General features: G+C 44.8%; 1 protein-coding gene across 1 annotated transcript in view; it reads right to left on the reverse strand.

Moving 5' to 3' along the window:
* PGM1 (phosphoglucomutase 1) overlaps window positions 1-16,611 on the reverse strand; it is a 68,984-nt gene that overhangs the window by 9,242 nt on the left and 43,131 nt on the right. Inside the window, exons 6-8 of the mRNA XM_074265752.1 lie at window positions 14,982-15,136; window positions 13,806-13,921; window positions 1,647-1,782 (exon numbers count right to left, since the gene is read on the reverse strand). Of these exons, the coding sequence (XP_074121853.1) occupies window positions 1,647-1,782; window positions 13,806-13,921; window positions 14,982-15,136 (407 nt within the window). The remainder of the gene's footprint in view (window positions 1-1,646; window positions 1,783-13,805; window positions 13,922-14,981; window positions 15,137-16,611) is intronic.

Here is a 16,611-nt window from a genome sequence, read left to right on the forward strand (position 1 = left end):
CGGGCCGGGTCTGCTCCCCTAATTTTCCACCGCTGCCTGCATGACCTGGGCCCAGAATCAGGGGACGTGACCGGGATTTCTAAGACACCTCTAAAATCCTTTTGGAAATACCCAGGCCTGGCTCTCTCTCCTGGGTGATTCAAGGCGGTGAAAGAGCCAGTAATCCCCTGAATAGTTTTCAGTAACAGTAAATCCCATGGAGTAAAAGCCGATGGGGAGAGTCCAGGCAACATGGCGGGATGAGCCAACAGCTCCAGGCCCCGATGCTGGTCAGGACAGGGAGCCCCTGGGCCTCCGGCTCTCCACAATCCCAGCTCCCGGAGAATCACAGCCGCCCCCTGTGATTAGCCCTGCTGGGGGCTCTAGGAGGAGTCTAGAATCAGCCAGGACAACTTGGGATCTCTCAGTTGTGGGAGGGAGTGATGGGGATCAGGGCTTGGCTAACATTTACCTATAGTCCATAAGGCAAACAAGATTACACCTGAGGGCAAACTTGGGGGGCTGGGCCCAGTATCTTGCCTTCTGGAAAGGGGACAGAGTTTATCCAGACTTTCCCTTCCCAGAAGCATTTGCAGCTGGAGAACGAGGGAGCCACCAACCTCTACCTGAAGACTTCTAACCTTGGCGGGAGGAGCCCCATCTTTAAAGCAGCTCACTCTCATTTTCTAAGTCTTAACTCCATCTTCCCTCATCTGATACAGAGAGAGACAGAGACAGAGAGACAGATTTACAGAGAGACAGGCAGAAAAACAGAGACAGAGACAGAGAGATAGAGACACAGAGAGACAGAGAAACAGAGACAGAGAATAGAGACAGAGAGATAGAGACACAGAGAGACAGAGAATAGAGACAGAGAGACAGAGACACAGAGAGACAGAGAGACAGGCAGAAAAACAGAGACAGAGAATAGAGACAGAGAGACAGAGAGAGAGACAGAGACACAGAGATGCAGAGAGACAGAGAGACAGGCAGAAAAACAGACAGAGAATAGAAACAGAGAGATAGAGACACAGAGAGACAGAGACAGAGAGACAGAGACACAGAGATGCAGAGAGACAGAGAGACAGGCAGAAAAACAGAGACAGAGAATAGAAACAGAGAGATAGAGACAGAATAGAGACAGAGAGACAGAGAAAGACAAAGAGACAGGGAGACAGAGAGACAGAGAGAGAGACAGAGACAGAATAGAGACAGAGAAACAGACAGAGAGAGAGAGAGAGACAGAGACAGAGAGACAGAGACAGAGAGAGACAGAGACAGAGAGAGACAGAGAGAGAGACAGAGAGACACAGAGAGAGAGACAGAAAGAGACAGAGAAACAGAGACAGAGAGAGGAACATTCTTTCCCTGGCACCATCTCGGCTCTGCTCACTGTAGCAAATAATCACCGCAGTCGATCTGCAGGACTCTGTGCCCACGTCTTGCCCCTGTGCAAGGATTCCGGAGCTCCAATGATAAAACAACTACAAACCATCCTCGGCGTCAGTGGGGCTGAACTGAACCAGCTTTTCACGGATAACATGGAGGGGGACGTCATTGCAGGAAATGGGGTCTCGGCAATTCCTAATCGGAGCCGGATGAAGGTTCGGTCTGCTGCGAGGCTGGGCTAGTTCGCGGGGACACCGAGTCACCTGAAGGGGGCTCACCTGGTAAAAAAGTTGCGCCCGTACTTCTGCCAGTGGTCCTTCAGGATGTCCTCCACGCTCTGTTTGCGGTTGGCAATGATGGAGAGCCACGCCAGCACGGCCCACAGGCCATCTTTCTCCCGGATGTGGTCAGAGCCTGGGGAGAACAGCAGAGGGAAGTGAAAACAAGCTTAAGAGTGTCTGCCCCCCTAAAGGACAATTCCAAGGCGATCCTGGGAGAAACCCGGAGAAGAATGCTGGACCCCGGGAGGGGCACTAACCAGGGCCCCTGGGGCGCCATTGTGCAGAGGGCCTGGAGTCGGCAAGACTCGTCTTCATTAGTCCAAATCCAGCCTCGGCTGGAGCAAGTCACGGTTTACCTCAGTTTCCTTATCTGTAAAATGGGCCGGATAAGGAAATGGCCAACCCCTCCGACATCTCTGCCAAGTAAACCCCAAATGGGGTCCCAAGAGCCGGACACGGCCCAGTAACAAGACGGCCTTCCTGCCGGCTGCCTTCCCCCTCACAGTTTTGCCTCCCTCTGCACAGGTTTTATGTTCCTCACAGGGTTTTCCTACATTAGCTCTCTCAGTTTGCAGAGTGTCTGAGGTCCCCTGCTCCAGCCTCCTTATTTTGAGGATGAAGAAAACAAGACGGGGGAAGCGGCCTGCCCAACACCTCTCAGCCCTCACCAGTCAGGGTCCTTTTAGTGCCATCAGGGCTTAGTCCTCCCACCCCATTCTCCGCCTTAGCCTCCAAGCCCAGGGCCATTTCTCGGCTGTTCCTGACGTCCTAGGAGCTGCCGTCATGGTGCGGTAACCAGAGTACTCTCGGCACTCCATATCCTGTCCTTTTCCTTCTGGAGCCCCGATCACCTTGAATCTGCACCACCTTCAGCTCCACTGCCTAAGTCACTATTACGAGTGTCTTCCCCTGCCTCAGTTTCCTCGCTTGTAAAATGAGGGGACTGGAATCAAAGCTTCCAAGATCCCAAGATCCAAGATTCCTCTACTCTAGGACCGCGAGCTTCCTGAGCGCAGACACGGCCATCCTTCCCTTGGAGTATCTCAGTGCCCGGAACCCGGTGGACACTCCCCACGCATCCCTTAAATTCAGCTTCCTCCCCTGATCTCATCCAGCCCGCGCCCTTACCTGGGCACCGTAACACCGGGGCGCTGTCCTGCTCCCCCCCCCCAGGACCTCGGCAATAAAATCTCAGGAAGGGAGCTGATGTAAACAAATGCAAGAATCCCCCCAGCCCCAGAAAAAGGCAAAAGCCCGAGAGCTGCACACTCACACACACATTCACACACTCACATACACACACAACACACACTCACACATACACACACACAACACTCACACACATACACACACAACACAATCACATATACACACACAACACACACTCACCCACACATACACACACAACACAATCACATATACACACACACAACACACACACACACAAACACACACACACTCACATACACTCACACAACACACTCACACACATACACACAAACACTCACACACATACACACACATATACACACACTCACAAACACACACACAACACACTCACACATACACACACAACACACTCTCACATACACTCACACACATACACACACTCACACACACACACTCCATGAGTGGACTCTCACTTGCCAGACCCTGATGGAAATAGTGTGCATTCAGCACCTTCCAGCACCTGTCCCTCAGCGTCTGCCTAATCAGCTCCTTGTGACCGGGACAGCAGCGGTTCGGCCAGGGCAGAGCCTGGTCCCCAGCCAAGAGAAATATCGGCTCTGGCTCAGGCAGCCGAGTCCTAACAGTTCCCAAATTGCAAAACACTCATGAATGCAGCATTTGGGGGGAGGGGGCCTCCTGCCACCCTGGAACCAGGGCAATGCCAGTGCTCTGCCTAATGAGGACTTCTCTCTGCATTGCCCAGAGGAACAGTCTCTCCCTGGAAGAGGGGCCATGAAAATCCAAGAGACCCCCAGCCCCGGTGAGCTCACTCCTCTCAATAATTCCCCGGCAGTTGGTTCTGCACACACTCGGGATCGCTCTGTTGCTGTCTACCTAGCTCGTGGATTCCCAAATTCGATCTGGGAGGCACAGCTGGATGGGACCCCAGAAGGCCCTTCAAGGTCAGCTGGGTCACTGTTTATAATATTAGGGGACCTGAGGGTAGCAGGGGTCACAGAGCAAGGGGAGGCACTTTCCAGCAAGTGTTTGTTAAAGGTTCATTGTGGTCTGCAAGCTCACAGGGCTCACCAAAGCCAGGGAATCCCCAGAGAGCTGAGACCCGGCAGCTGAAATAGGAATGAAAGCCTTCTTGTATTCTGCCCTGCTCTGCCCAGCGTGGAGCTTTGTGTTCAGCTCTGGGCCACATACTTAGGAAGAACGTTGAGAAGCTGGAGAACGTGAAAGGAAAGCATCCAAGATGGCAGAGGACATGAGTCCATGGCCTGGGATGGTCTGCTTGCATGCTTAGTCTAGAGGGAGAAGATGGAGAATATTCTGGAGGATCCAGAATAGTCAGAACGATGGCTTGGATAGAGGAAGGGACGCCGTGCTCATGTGTCGGTAAACTGGGAGGGATTTCCAACACAATGAACAAGCGTCACGCTGGATAGAAGAAGAAATTCGATAGAGCAAAGGTGGTCTTGCACTGGGGTTCATAAAGGCAACCACGTGAGTCAAGATGGGGAAGGTCCAGCCGGATGGTAAATTATCGGAAGATCTGCAGCATTTAGTGAATGCCTTTCGCTTGAGGTGAAAGAGATTGGAAGCAGTGGCCATAGGTATTATGGAAGATCAGGAGAGTAAACTACCAGGGGGTTTGGGAGTAGAGTCTGCGGCCAGTGGATAGGGACCTAAAGCCCCCAGGCCACTATCATTTAAAACAAGGGCTCCCACCTTATTAGAAGTAAACTTGGTGGGCCCAATGCTAGAAAGAACTGCATTAAGATGAGCCCCTCCTTCCCAGAGATTGCAGAGGGAAAGGGGAGCGTATGCTCCCCTCGTGCTGGGGGTCACAGGAATGTTTATTCATCTGTTCTTGCTAAAAATCCCTTTCTAAAAACTACAAACTAATTGAGTTGATTGTTTAAAAGGATCTGGGAAGCTAATCATCGGCAACTGAAGTGAGGAAGGTAGGGAAAGTGACCTAGCAGAGGTGGGGAGAAGGGTGGGACTCAAACTTATAGTACAAGAAAACTCTACCTCCCTTCAGACAAAATCCCTTAGACATAGGGACGTCCTTGTGCCCTTAGACCTAGGGACATCCCTGTGCCCTTGTAGACAAAATCAGCCTCAGTTTGGAAGAGTGAGGTCAGAGAGACTCAAACTGGGCAAAATGAGAGTTATGTAAGGGCCTCCGGGGCCTCATAGTTCTGAAGGAATCATCCAGCAATCTTAGCCAATCTTGCCACTTTACAGAAAGGGAAACAGTCTTAGAGTTGGAAGCACCCAGCTGATAAATAGCATGACCCCCAAGGACTCCCTGCCATTATACTAGACCTCTTCCCCCCCAGGTGCTGCAATGATGAAGAGTGAGCCCTGCTCCCCAAAAGGCAGCCTAGGAAAACTGAGCCACTGCCTCCCAGGGGGTGGGCGCCGATCCCTCCAAAAGGGCAGAATTCCAAGGGAAGGATGTTTTCTCCCTCCGTTTTTACTGGATGCCTGGACTTCAATAGCCTCATTTTGAAAGCTCCATAAATTAATAGGTGGCGCATATAAAATAACTTCCACGAGGGACTAGAAAATTAACAAAATCAATCATGCTTCCCTCCAAGCAAGCTACAGAACTCCAGTCCCTGAAGGTTTCAGGCCAGCTCCTCAGCCTTTCTGGGGACTCTGCAAAGAGCCTCCTGACATGCAAATTGTGGGGTGGGAATGAAATCAGCTATAAATAAGAAGATCAAAAGTTCAGTTAAATATGTACAGCTGCACCCATCCCAGCAAACTTCAGCGATGGAGCCACGCAACTTGCTTTAAAAAATAATTATCCTCGAAGGACTGAAAAGAAACATTTCTGAGGAGAGGGGAGAGGGAAGGGAAGGAGGGAGGGAGAGATGGAGAGACAAAGTCAGAGACAGAGAAGCAGAAAGAACAGAGAGAGAGAGAGAGAGATGGAGACAGAGAGAAAAGGAAGGGGAGAAAAAATTAGAGATATAGAAAGGCAAGAAAAGGAAGGAAGGAAGGAAGGAAGGAAGGAAGGAAGGAAGGAAGGAAGGAAGGAAGGAAGGAAGGAAGGAAGGAAGGAAGGAAGGAAGGAAGGAAGGAAGGAAGGAAGGAAGGAAGGAAGGAAGGAAGGAAGGAAGGAAGGAAGGAAGGAAGGAAGGAAGGAAGGAAGGAAGGAAGGAAGGAAGGAAGGAAGGAAGGAAGGAAGGAAGGAAGGAAGGAAGGAAGGAAGGAAGGAAGGAAGGAAGGAAGGAAGGAAGGAAGGAAGGAAGGAAGGAAGGAAGGAAGGAAGGAAGGAAGGAAGGAAGGAAGGAAGGAAGGAAGGAAGGAAGGAAGGAAGGAAGGAAGGAAGGAAGGAAGGAAGGAAGGAAGGAAGGAAGGAAGGAAGGAAGGAAGGAAGGAAGGAAGGAAGGAAGGAAGGAAGGAAGGAAGGAAGGAAGGAAGGAAGGAAGGAAGGAAGGAAGGAAGTTCCATCACTTACCAGCTATGTGATCTTTGTCATGAGAGGCAGCTCACAGGGACATATTCAGAAACCAAAGTAATAAACAAAAAAACAATCATACCGATTTTCAAACAAAATGTGTATTTACTACAAATTATTATCTGACCCTCAGAATGGGCTGCTTTGAGAAGCAGTGAGGTGGCCATCATTAGAAACAGAATTTCAAGCAGAATTTGCTAAATCCAAATTGAGTTAGGTCTGTCAGGGCTAGGAAGCGAAAGTAGATGGGGATCTTGTACATTATGGGAAACTTGCTCTCCTTATCACTCCAACCCAACAAGGATCTATTCTTTGTGTTCAGAAATCTCTTGCATATAGGTATCTCTTAGATCTGTCCATCTGGGCCACAGTTTCTCATCTGAGATTTAGCCAAAAGCCACCAACTAGACATCTTCAACTGGCTGCCCAGACAGCTCACCCTCAGTGGGTACAAAACAGAATTCATCATCTTTCTCCTTAAAGCTATTTCTTGCTCAAATTTTCTGGCTATTGAAGAAATCCAGAAACCTTTCAGTCCCTTAGAAGGGTCATCCTTGACTTTTCCAAATTGTAGTCCAAGTCGTGTGGATCCTAACCCCATCGCTGCCCTCACGTGGCCAGGTGTCTGGCCTAGGACCTTGTCATAGATATTGCAACATCCTCTTAATTGGATTTCCAGATTCCATTCTCTTTCTCTCTCCTCATTTTAATCTCCCTATAGATGCCCAAATAATCTGTCTTAAGCAGAAGCACGACCATATCGTCACATGCTAAATGAACAGCCTTCAATGGCTCCAAGACAATCCCCCTGATGGCAATCTAAAGCCTTTCCAGACCCAGCTGGAACAGCCCTTTTAGGGCTCTGTGCCATTCAAATTGTGCTCCTTGCTATTCTCCTGCCTCTGTGTCCTTGATACTGGCAGGGTCCACATTTTACAAGTCCTCCCTCCTCAATTCTGCCTCTTAATATCCTTCGCTACCTTCACGGTTTCATTGCTATCTCCTTCTAGAAGCCCTTTTTTCAAATCTTCCTGTAACTTTCGGCTCTGTCTCCCTTCTCAAATTATCATATTTATTTTTATCTTTTTATGTGCTGTGCCAACTCCTCTTCAAATAGAACAAAAGTATGTTCTTTGAGGGCCACAAACAGTTTTAATTTGTATTTGTACAAATTTGTATATTTATCAACAGTCTCACCCCAGTTACTTTCATCTTTCTTTCAATTTCTGATTTTATAAGGTGTGAAATCCAACCTAATTTATAAAACTCATCAACGTCCCACAACAGGCAACTTGAAACCATCTCATCTTCTCATCCCTTCAATGCCAAACAACTGTTCCCGATTAGCCACCGAGCTTCCATTGGAATTGAAGCAAATTTCATTTCACTCCCATTTGCTACACTGAAACTCTAGGAGGGTCTAATGCAATCTCCCTTCAGAGCAGATCATCCATTGTCAACAGCAAAACAGGTGCTGTGTGTGCACTGTGGCTATGTCCTGCGTCTGCCTTGAGCGCTGGCAACCTTCAGAGGTGACCTTCTGTGCTACCTTGCTATTTCTACTGTTAACAGTCAACATTTTATCTATCAGTCGGGCGCTTCTGAGCAAAACACCTGGACAACCACCATCAAGCATTCCCTTTACTTCCTGTGATCCCATGTTCATTTCAGGAACCAATCTTGACACAACTTCCTTCATGGCCATGTTTGTCCCCAAAGCAATCCAGCTCACTCTCTGTCGAGACTTTATAAGATAAAAGTTATCGATGTACTTAGTCAGTGGTTTGTTCATCCAACTGTATTCACTAAGTTATAACTTAACCCAGAAAATAGGGATTCTTCATCCATTTTGTTTTCATTGTGTGGATTATTACATGGATCCCTTCAGATGGCCTAGAATCCCCCTGTGAAAGCCCTGTAGGGTTCCTGGCTTGAAAGGATCAACAAATTGTCATCTGCAAACAGGAGCTAGGAGGTACTTAAATGTTTAGTGATTAGATTCTATCTGTCAGAAGAATCTCTCTTCCATTTGCATTTTGTAAAGGATGGTCCTTCATTCCTCATGATGCTTTTGAGCATCTTTGGTCAGACTAGACTTCAATTAATGAGTCTACAACTGAACTGGCTTATTTTAGTCACCATGTCACACTACTATTATCTTGTACAATCTTCTTTTCTGTTCACCTTTGCATACTGAAATACTGATGACTGCTAATGTTTAGGTTTCAATTAAAAATGTATATGAAAATATTTGGAGCTCCTAGGGGACTACCTGGAGATAATATTGAATAGTGTTGGCTCTGAAATAAGGAAGACATGGATTCAAATCTGATAGTTCCTACCTATTATCACTGAGGAAGACAACTCCCCTCTCCATGCCTGAGGTTTGCCATTTGAGATGGTTTCGGGGATCTCTTATAGTGACAAAATTAAAACCCTTTATATATCGACAATTAACTAAAATCACCAGGTCTTGTGCTATATCTTATCCCTTAGACAATTCACTGTCTGAATCCAAGGAAACAACGGGTTAAATGACCTGTGCAGGTCGCAACAGTTCTCTTTACAATGATTCACTCAGTTGCAGCTTGCTGGAGTTGGCCCATTGTTTTAAGCTCATGAGATTTTCCTGATCTTGATACTGATATAGAATCTATCTCCGTCTTTTATGTTATCTATCCTGGTTTCTATGACCTTTCTTCAAGCCACTGATTAAAACAGATTAAACAGAAATAGGGCCAAAAGCGAAGCCCTGGAAAACACTGGGGACCCCAATCCAAAAGGAATGCCTCTAATTTAACTTCTCAGGGCTGACCACTCACTAGCACAGTGCTAGACACTGTAGAAAGTTCACTAATAACAGTGGTCATAGATTTCTTCTTCATGATATCTAAATACCATAACATTGGAGGTCTCCCAGCAGAGCAAAACTGGAGAGGTCAATCAGGCATTTGTCCTGTAGCAATATCACATTTCTGGCACTTTTGGGACTGAGGGAGGGAGAAGCAATGGCTCCCTGCCCTTGGAATTGATGTGTAAGCATATACAGTATCAGTGGTATTTGTCCAGTTGGCTTAATGGAAGTTACCCAACTCTGAGTCTCACCTTTCCTTCTTAAAAGGCTCAATTCCTACCAGCCAAAGACTTACTCTCTGATTTGATTCATGGCTGGGATGGTCGAGTCTTTCAGAACAATCCCCACTAAACGCAACATTTTGCACGGGGCAGAGAGAGCTATCAAAACTTCCAAGGCAAATGAATAAGCAGCTCCCCCCATGATATCCAATAGCTCATTCCCTTGGAAAGAAGTGAAGGACCTGCACGCTTGTGCTGGACTCACAGGGAACCAATGACACCATCCTTAGGCCTACAGGTCCAGAGCTGGACAAGACTTCAGTAGTCAAGGAGTCCAAACTTCTTGTTTTAAAAACAAGTCTAACACAAAACATCAAATAAGCTAGGTGTTTGCACCCATGTAATGTAGTTGTACAGCAGAAAATTATATCACATGTGAAACTGCCAATCTCTTTTATACATCCTGTTATTTCTTTTTAAATATATAAGTTTCAAAGTTATCCTATCTGTCTGTGATTCTTTCTGGCCTTTCATCTATTCTCTTCTGTGGGTTTGAAAAAATAATATTTCAGGGACAGCTAGAGGAGGCAGTGGATAGAGCACCAGTCCTGCAGTCAGGAGGACCTGAATTCAAATCCAGCTTCAGACATTTAACACTTACTAGCAGGGTGATCTTGAGCAAGTCACTTAATTACAATTACCTTGCCAAAATAACAATAATAATAATAACCATGTTTCAATGACTCTTTTTTCTTTTCTTTTTTGCTTTCCTATCTCTGGCTCCCATTCAAATCAAATAGAAGAAAAGAGGAAGAAAAACAAAGTCTTTCTAACAAAAATGCAAAACAAACTGCCACATTGCCTAGATCCAAAACCGTGTATTTCATTCTGCATCTTGAGCCCATTGCTTCTCTGTCAAGGAGTGATTAACATGCTTTATCACCAGTCCCCCCAGAATATCACGGCATTCAGGTCCTCCTGAATTCAAATTCAGCCTCAGACACTTATTAGTTGTGAGACCCTGGCTGAGTGACTTTATCCTGTCTGCCTCAGTTTCTTCATCTATAAAATGAGCTGGAGAAGGAAATGGCAAACTGCTCCAGTATCCTGGCCAAGAAAACCCCAGATAGGATCACAGAGAGACAAATATAACTGAAAAATGACTGAGCAACACCAACAAATTATTATAATTAGTTTGGTTGTAAATCGAGAGGCAGTATAATGGGCCCTAAAGTCTACTAGGTCCCCTCCTCTGAGATTTTAAGAAGTTGTTTCTTTTTTAAGATAAAAAGGTACAAGTTCAATCATAATCATTCCAAGGCCCCACTTAGCAAAATTCCTGGCATTGTGGCTAAGATCAGGCTTTCTGTCTTAATTCCCATTTATATCTATCTATGGCCTTTTTGTGGTGGAGATTTGCTAGAGATCTTTAAATAATGTTAACATCTTTGAAAAGAGAGGCCAGAAATTTGTGGGGGAAGATTTCTGTCTTAAGCCTTTGCTCAATCCTTGAGAAAAACAGCTACACCAGTGGCAAGGCACCAGAGGCTTCTGTTACCAAATGCCAGAGGGGCCAAATCTGCCTTCTCTACCCATGGCTCCAACCTACATCCTCATTGTCCCTTTCCTGGCAGCTTTTGAGCTCCAGTTATTTTTGTGGAGTGATTTTTATCGACTCAAATAGGTTTTAAATCACTGATCCAGTCAAACAGTCTTGTTACCTGACAAAGGTAGTTACTTTTATGGGATCATCAATGGAGTCTCCCTCGTCGAATGTACATTTACAAAGTTGTTATTGTATACATTTTGGGTTTTTTTTAATCTGGTTCTGTTCATATCACCGTGCATCAGTTCCCAAATTTCTGTGACACTGTTCCTTTAGTCATGTATTATTCCACAATTTATTTAGTCATCACCTCAATTAAGTGGCACCCTTTGGGTTCCGGCTGTTTTCACTACAAAAGAAGATTTTTATACCTACAGGTCCTTTCCCTCTTTCTTTGATCTATGATACATCTGATCTGACAAGTGAGACGATAAGCTGGCCATGGTACTCTCTGAGTCAGACGGCATGCTGTCGCTATGGCATAAGTCACAAATTCTCTTAGAGAATAACCAGGCCCATTCCTGGCTCCGGCAACAGGGACCGAGTATGTCTACTTTCCCATAGTTCTTCCAAAGTCTTTTTCCTTTTTTGTAACATTTCCATCTGAAGGGTATGAGATGGAGCTTAAGAGTGGAGTGAATTTGCATTTCTCACATTATTAGTGCTTTCATTTATCCTTACACAGTTGTATGTGGCTTGCATTTCTTTCTTTGAAAATTGCCTTTGAAATGGTTTGTATACTTATAAATCTGAATCAGTTCCTTGTATATTTTAAATAAAAAAACCTTTATTGGAAAACCAATCACCTCATTTTAAAGATGAGGAAGTTGAGAGGTGAAATTATTTGAGCAAAGTCCACACATTTCACAGATGGCAGAGCTAGGATGCCAATCCAGGTCCTTCAACGCAAAATCCAGAGCTCTTTCCACTATAAAACACTGCCCTTTTTTCCTGCTTGCCTGGCAGAGGCTGTTAATCAGCCAAAGTCAATAAGCCAGTATCCCTTTGCAAGAGTCAATGGGACAAGTGAATGGAGCACTGAGCTTATAGTCAGGGCTTGAATTTTATATGTGTGTATGTGCATAAATACATATACATATGTACACATCTACATGTACACACAGAGGCAGATATATTTAGAACTCTGTGTGTGTGTGTGTGTGTGTGTGTGTATATATATATATATAATGTCTCCCTTTAGAATGAGGTATATATATATTACATAAATCTATATTTTAGTTATATATCATATGTATACATGTATACATATACATGTATATGTGCATATGTATTATAGATGTATATATATATATATATATAAATATATAGATATCTTCCATTAGGATGTATATTTATTTATACATAAATATACTTTTATATATAATATATAGTGTATTGAATATATATTTAATTTATAAACATATGCATTATATATAACTTATATAATACATATATAATATGTACTTATATATTACATATATAACTTATATAATACATATACTTATAGATATATATTGTTATATAAGCATATATACTCATAGTCTGTAGGAGAGACAACATGCAAACAACTATATACATCCAAGATATACTCATGTATATCTCCCTTTATATATATATATTTTTTTTATTTTATATATATTTTTACATAAATATATAGTATATGTTAAATTACTACATCATTTATATGCACTTCAACTTTATAAAGTTGAAGTGCATATAAATGATGTAGTATATATATATAATATATATATATGGGTTTATATGTTTGTTTACATATAGAAATATATCCGATATTTTTATAGCAATGTTATCCATAAGTTGTATTTATATTTTATTCCATAGACATATAAACACACGAACCGATCTTGTCTGTATATGGTTATTTATACGACATTTCTCCCATTAGAATGTGAGTGCCTCGAAGCCGGGGCCGTTTCTGCCTTTCTTTGTATCCACAGCCCTCAGTCCTGTGCCTGGCACATAGTAGGTGCTTAAGAAATGCCTGCTGATTGCTGAATGATCCTATATTCCAAAGTTCAATTTGGTTGCAGGAAGAGTGGGTGCATTTTGGGGAGGGGACACACGGCTACCCGGGACAGACCTCAAGGCAGAAAGACCTGAATTCAAATTCTCTTAGTAGCTGATGTTTGCCCCAGTCAGGTCATTTAGCCTCTGGCCACCTTCACTTTCTTGCCTGTAAAATGGGGGTGAAAATCACAGGGCCCACTTCTCAGGCTGGCCGTGAGAGTACAAAGAGATATGCTTGGAAAGCGCTTTCAAGTACGAGCCAGTGCCCTACCACAGGTAGAAGGGCCACTAGCCCATGGCCAAACCGGTTCCAATCAGACCGGCAGCTCTGGGCCGAGACAAAGTTCCCTTAACGGTTGCCTAGCAACTTTGCTCCGCCCTCCCTTCATTTAATGGTAATAAATCATAACATTGTTGTTAGAGAAAACTTAGGTCCATTAAAGAGAAGATTTAAGGCTGTGCTGAAACCGCTCCTTAAAGAAAAACGAGAAACTTTCCTCGGCCTCTATATTTTTTTCCTGACCACCAGGAGGATGAAGAATGTGTTTGGGCTCGGGGACGGGTGGGGGAGGCCCCAAACTTCCTGCACTTGACGATGGGGTGTACATGAGGAACACGTTTTCTGGGCAATCAACGTGGGGGGAGCTTTTCAGATGGGGAGATGTCAGCCAGGGCAGTTATAAATAAATGGGCCCTCCACGGAAGGGGCATCCAGCCCAGTGGCTATTTCTGTCCGGCCACTAGCAGTCTAATCTTTCACAGGCACAGTGTTTACAGAGCAGCAACGTTGACTTACCCGTGCCGAAGCTCTCCTCCCCACAGAGGGACAGCTTGTTTGCGTCCATCAGATTCCCAAAAAACTTCCAGCCCGTTGGAGTTTCATACAAAGTGATCTTTGTAGCGTTGGCCACCCTGCAGAGGCCCGGGAAAATTGCATCACGTTGGGATGGAGAGAGGATTCATGGGAAGGAGGGGAGTCCCGGTCACTTTAGCCCCAGCACCCCCTGAGCTGATAACATACAGGAGCGGACCCAATTCTATGAGCACAACAGTCTGTACTGTCCCCATTGGGGAAGGAGGTGGTCAAGAAAAAGAGCCATTACTCCACAGGAATGCTCATGCACTTGCTATTGCATGACCAGCCTTCTTACTCCTTACATAAATATATATTTATACACACATATGTGTGTATATTGTGTGTGTGTGTGTGTGTGTATTTGTTTACATGTTACATTAAATAGTAAGCTCTTGGGCAGGGACTATCTTATGCCTCTTTTTCTAGCTCCAAGAATTAGCACAAAGCCTGGCACATGCCTAATAAATATTTCTTAACTGACAGACTGACCTTGAGCAATTAACTTAACCTCCGTCTGACTCAGTTTTCTCATGTGCAAAGTACAGTAATAATAGCACCTATCTCCGGGAGGACTGAGATACTATATAAGATGCTTTGTAGACCAAAGAGCTTTATATAACCATTTAGGGAAATGTGGCCTTTCAGTGTGCTTCAAATAAACATTTTTGGAAATGCCGTAGAGTTCCCATTATATGCTGGATAAGCTGAGTGGGGCCCATAAACCAAACATGAGAAATAGCAGCCACTCAGACCCTCCCTTTCTCCTCAGTGGGGAGAGGAGGGAGAGCATTCCAGGTGTGGAAGGATCCCCAGGGAAAAGGTGTGAATGGAGTTAGGAGCCAGAGCCTCCTGTGGGCACAACAGCTAGGAGACAAGTGTTGTTGGACCACAGAGTCGGGATCCCTGGAGAGGTAGGAAAGGGCTACAAAAGCCCCGTGGAGCATTATGGGTGATCCTAGAGGTTGCTGGGTGGCTGCAGCTAAGCAGTCCTTCCCATTCTGGGTGAACGGAAGTTGTCAGAATTGCTTGCTGGGTTCAGTGCAGGGATGCTGGGGATGCTGGGCTTGCTCTGCCCTCCCTCCAAATCCAAGCCCTTCCTGAGGCGGGGGCACTCACCGGTCCAGGGCCCCGCTGGTGGGCATGCTGCGGGCAAAACCCCGAACGCCCGTCTGCTGAAAATACGGAATGCTGAAGATGTTGGCGGCGATGACGGCCACGGAATCCGAAGGGTTAACAAAGAATCCGTGCTTTCCCAGAATCATGTTTCGATCCTTTGGGAGAAAGGGCATTGAAAGGAAGGCATCTGCATCAAACTGTATGAACATTTTAAAAAGGGGACGGAGGGGCCTGGCTTCAGCAAAAATAATTTTTCGCAATAAAATTATAAAATGGAAAATGGATAAATTCCTTCTCCGTTGGACGTTTGTTGCTCACTGGGTTTTTATAGCACCCACCGTGCCAAGCCTTCCATCAATGGCGTACACTTTGGAAAATGTTTTCAATTAAAATGCAGAAACAAACTCAGTGAGAGCTGAAAGCTCTCTTCTCTCCCGCTGCCTCTCAGGACCTGCTAACCTTTAACCCCAAAGACCTTTTCCCGTCTCAGAAACCCACCATGCCTCTGGCCTAGAAGAAATGAGACCTTGATGACAGAAGGAGTAAGAGATGTTTACCCAGTTTGCTGGTCCCTGAAGCCATCCTTTATGGAAAGAAAGCAGATCTTTCTCTCTTTCCTTTTGTTTAAAAGCAAATTTCTTTATTTTTTTTTTAGTTTATTTTTAATATACATTGTTTTATGAATTATGTTAGGGAGAAAAATCAGAGCCAAAGGGGAAACCCATGGGAGACATAAAAAAACAGAAAAAAAACAAGTGAACGTGGCATGTGTGCATTTACATTCAGTCTCCAGTTCTGAGGGCAGGAGGACCCGAGTTCAAATCTGGACTTAGACACTTAACACTTCCTAGCTGTGTGACCCGGGTAAGTTACTTGTCCCCTATTGTCCCAGCAAAAAAAAAAAGAAACAGTCTCCTCAGTTCTTTCTCTGGTTGCAGATGACATTTTCTGTCCAATTGAAACTGGGATGTAGATTTCTTTAAAGATGGGATCTCTATTTGCAGAAGGCTCTGCCTCCAATCCAGTAGGCCGTGGGACTCTGCTAAGAGCTCAGGACAAAGCCTCCCCAAGGGACTGTCTGGAGGCAGCGAGGGGGCTTGGAGTCAGGAATCCAGCCTCAGATAGTTACTAGGCAGGAGATCCTGGACAAGTCACTTAAGCTCTGACTGCCTTAGTTTCCTCATCTGTAAAGTGGCAATAATCATATCACTTATTTCCCAAGGTTATGGTATGAATCAAAAAGAATTGTAAAGAGCTAATCACAGTGCCCAAAACAAGGCAAGTCCTAGATAAATGTTAGTCATCGTTATCATTCTGACAACAGTTACTGAAGAGTGTCTCTGAGACCCAATAGGTAAAGTATGATTATGAAAAGATCACTATCTCAGTCATTTTCTAGAGGGTGAGCTTCCTGTGAGCTCTGATGTCCTGGCTGTAACCCCAGGACTGAGCACAGGGCTTTTTCTACAGGAAGTGCTAAAAAATACTTCGTTTATTTCTTTTCTTTTTTTTTTTTTTAAAGATAAGCTGTTTCGTATTCACTCACGAAAAGGTGTGGGAAGGAGGAGCATGTTGTATTAGAAAGGATATACCAAAGATCTGAGTTCAAAATATACTCCAGCTGCTCTCT

The sequence above is a fragment of the Sminthopsis crassicaudata genome, chromosome 4 (assembly GCF_048593235.1).
Source record: "Sminthopsis crassicaudata isolate SCR6 chromosome 4, ASM4859323v1, whole genome shotgun sequence".
NCBI lineage: Eukaryota > Metazoa > Chordata > Mammalia > Dasyuromorphia > Dasyuridae > Sminthopsis > Sminthopsis crassicaudata.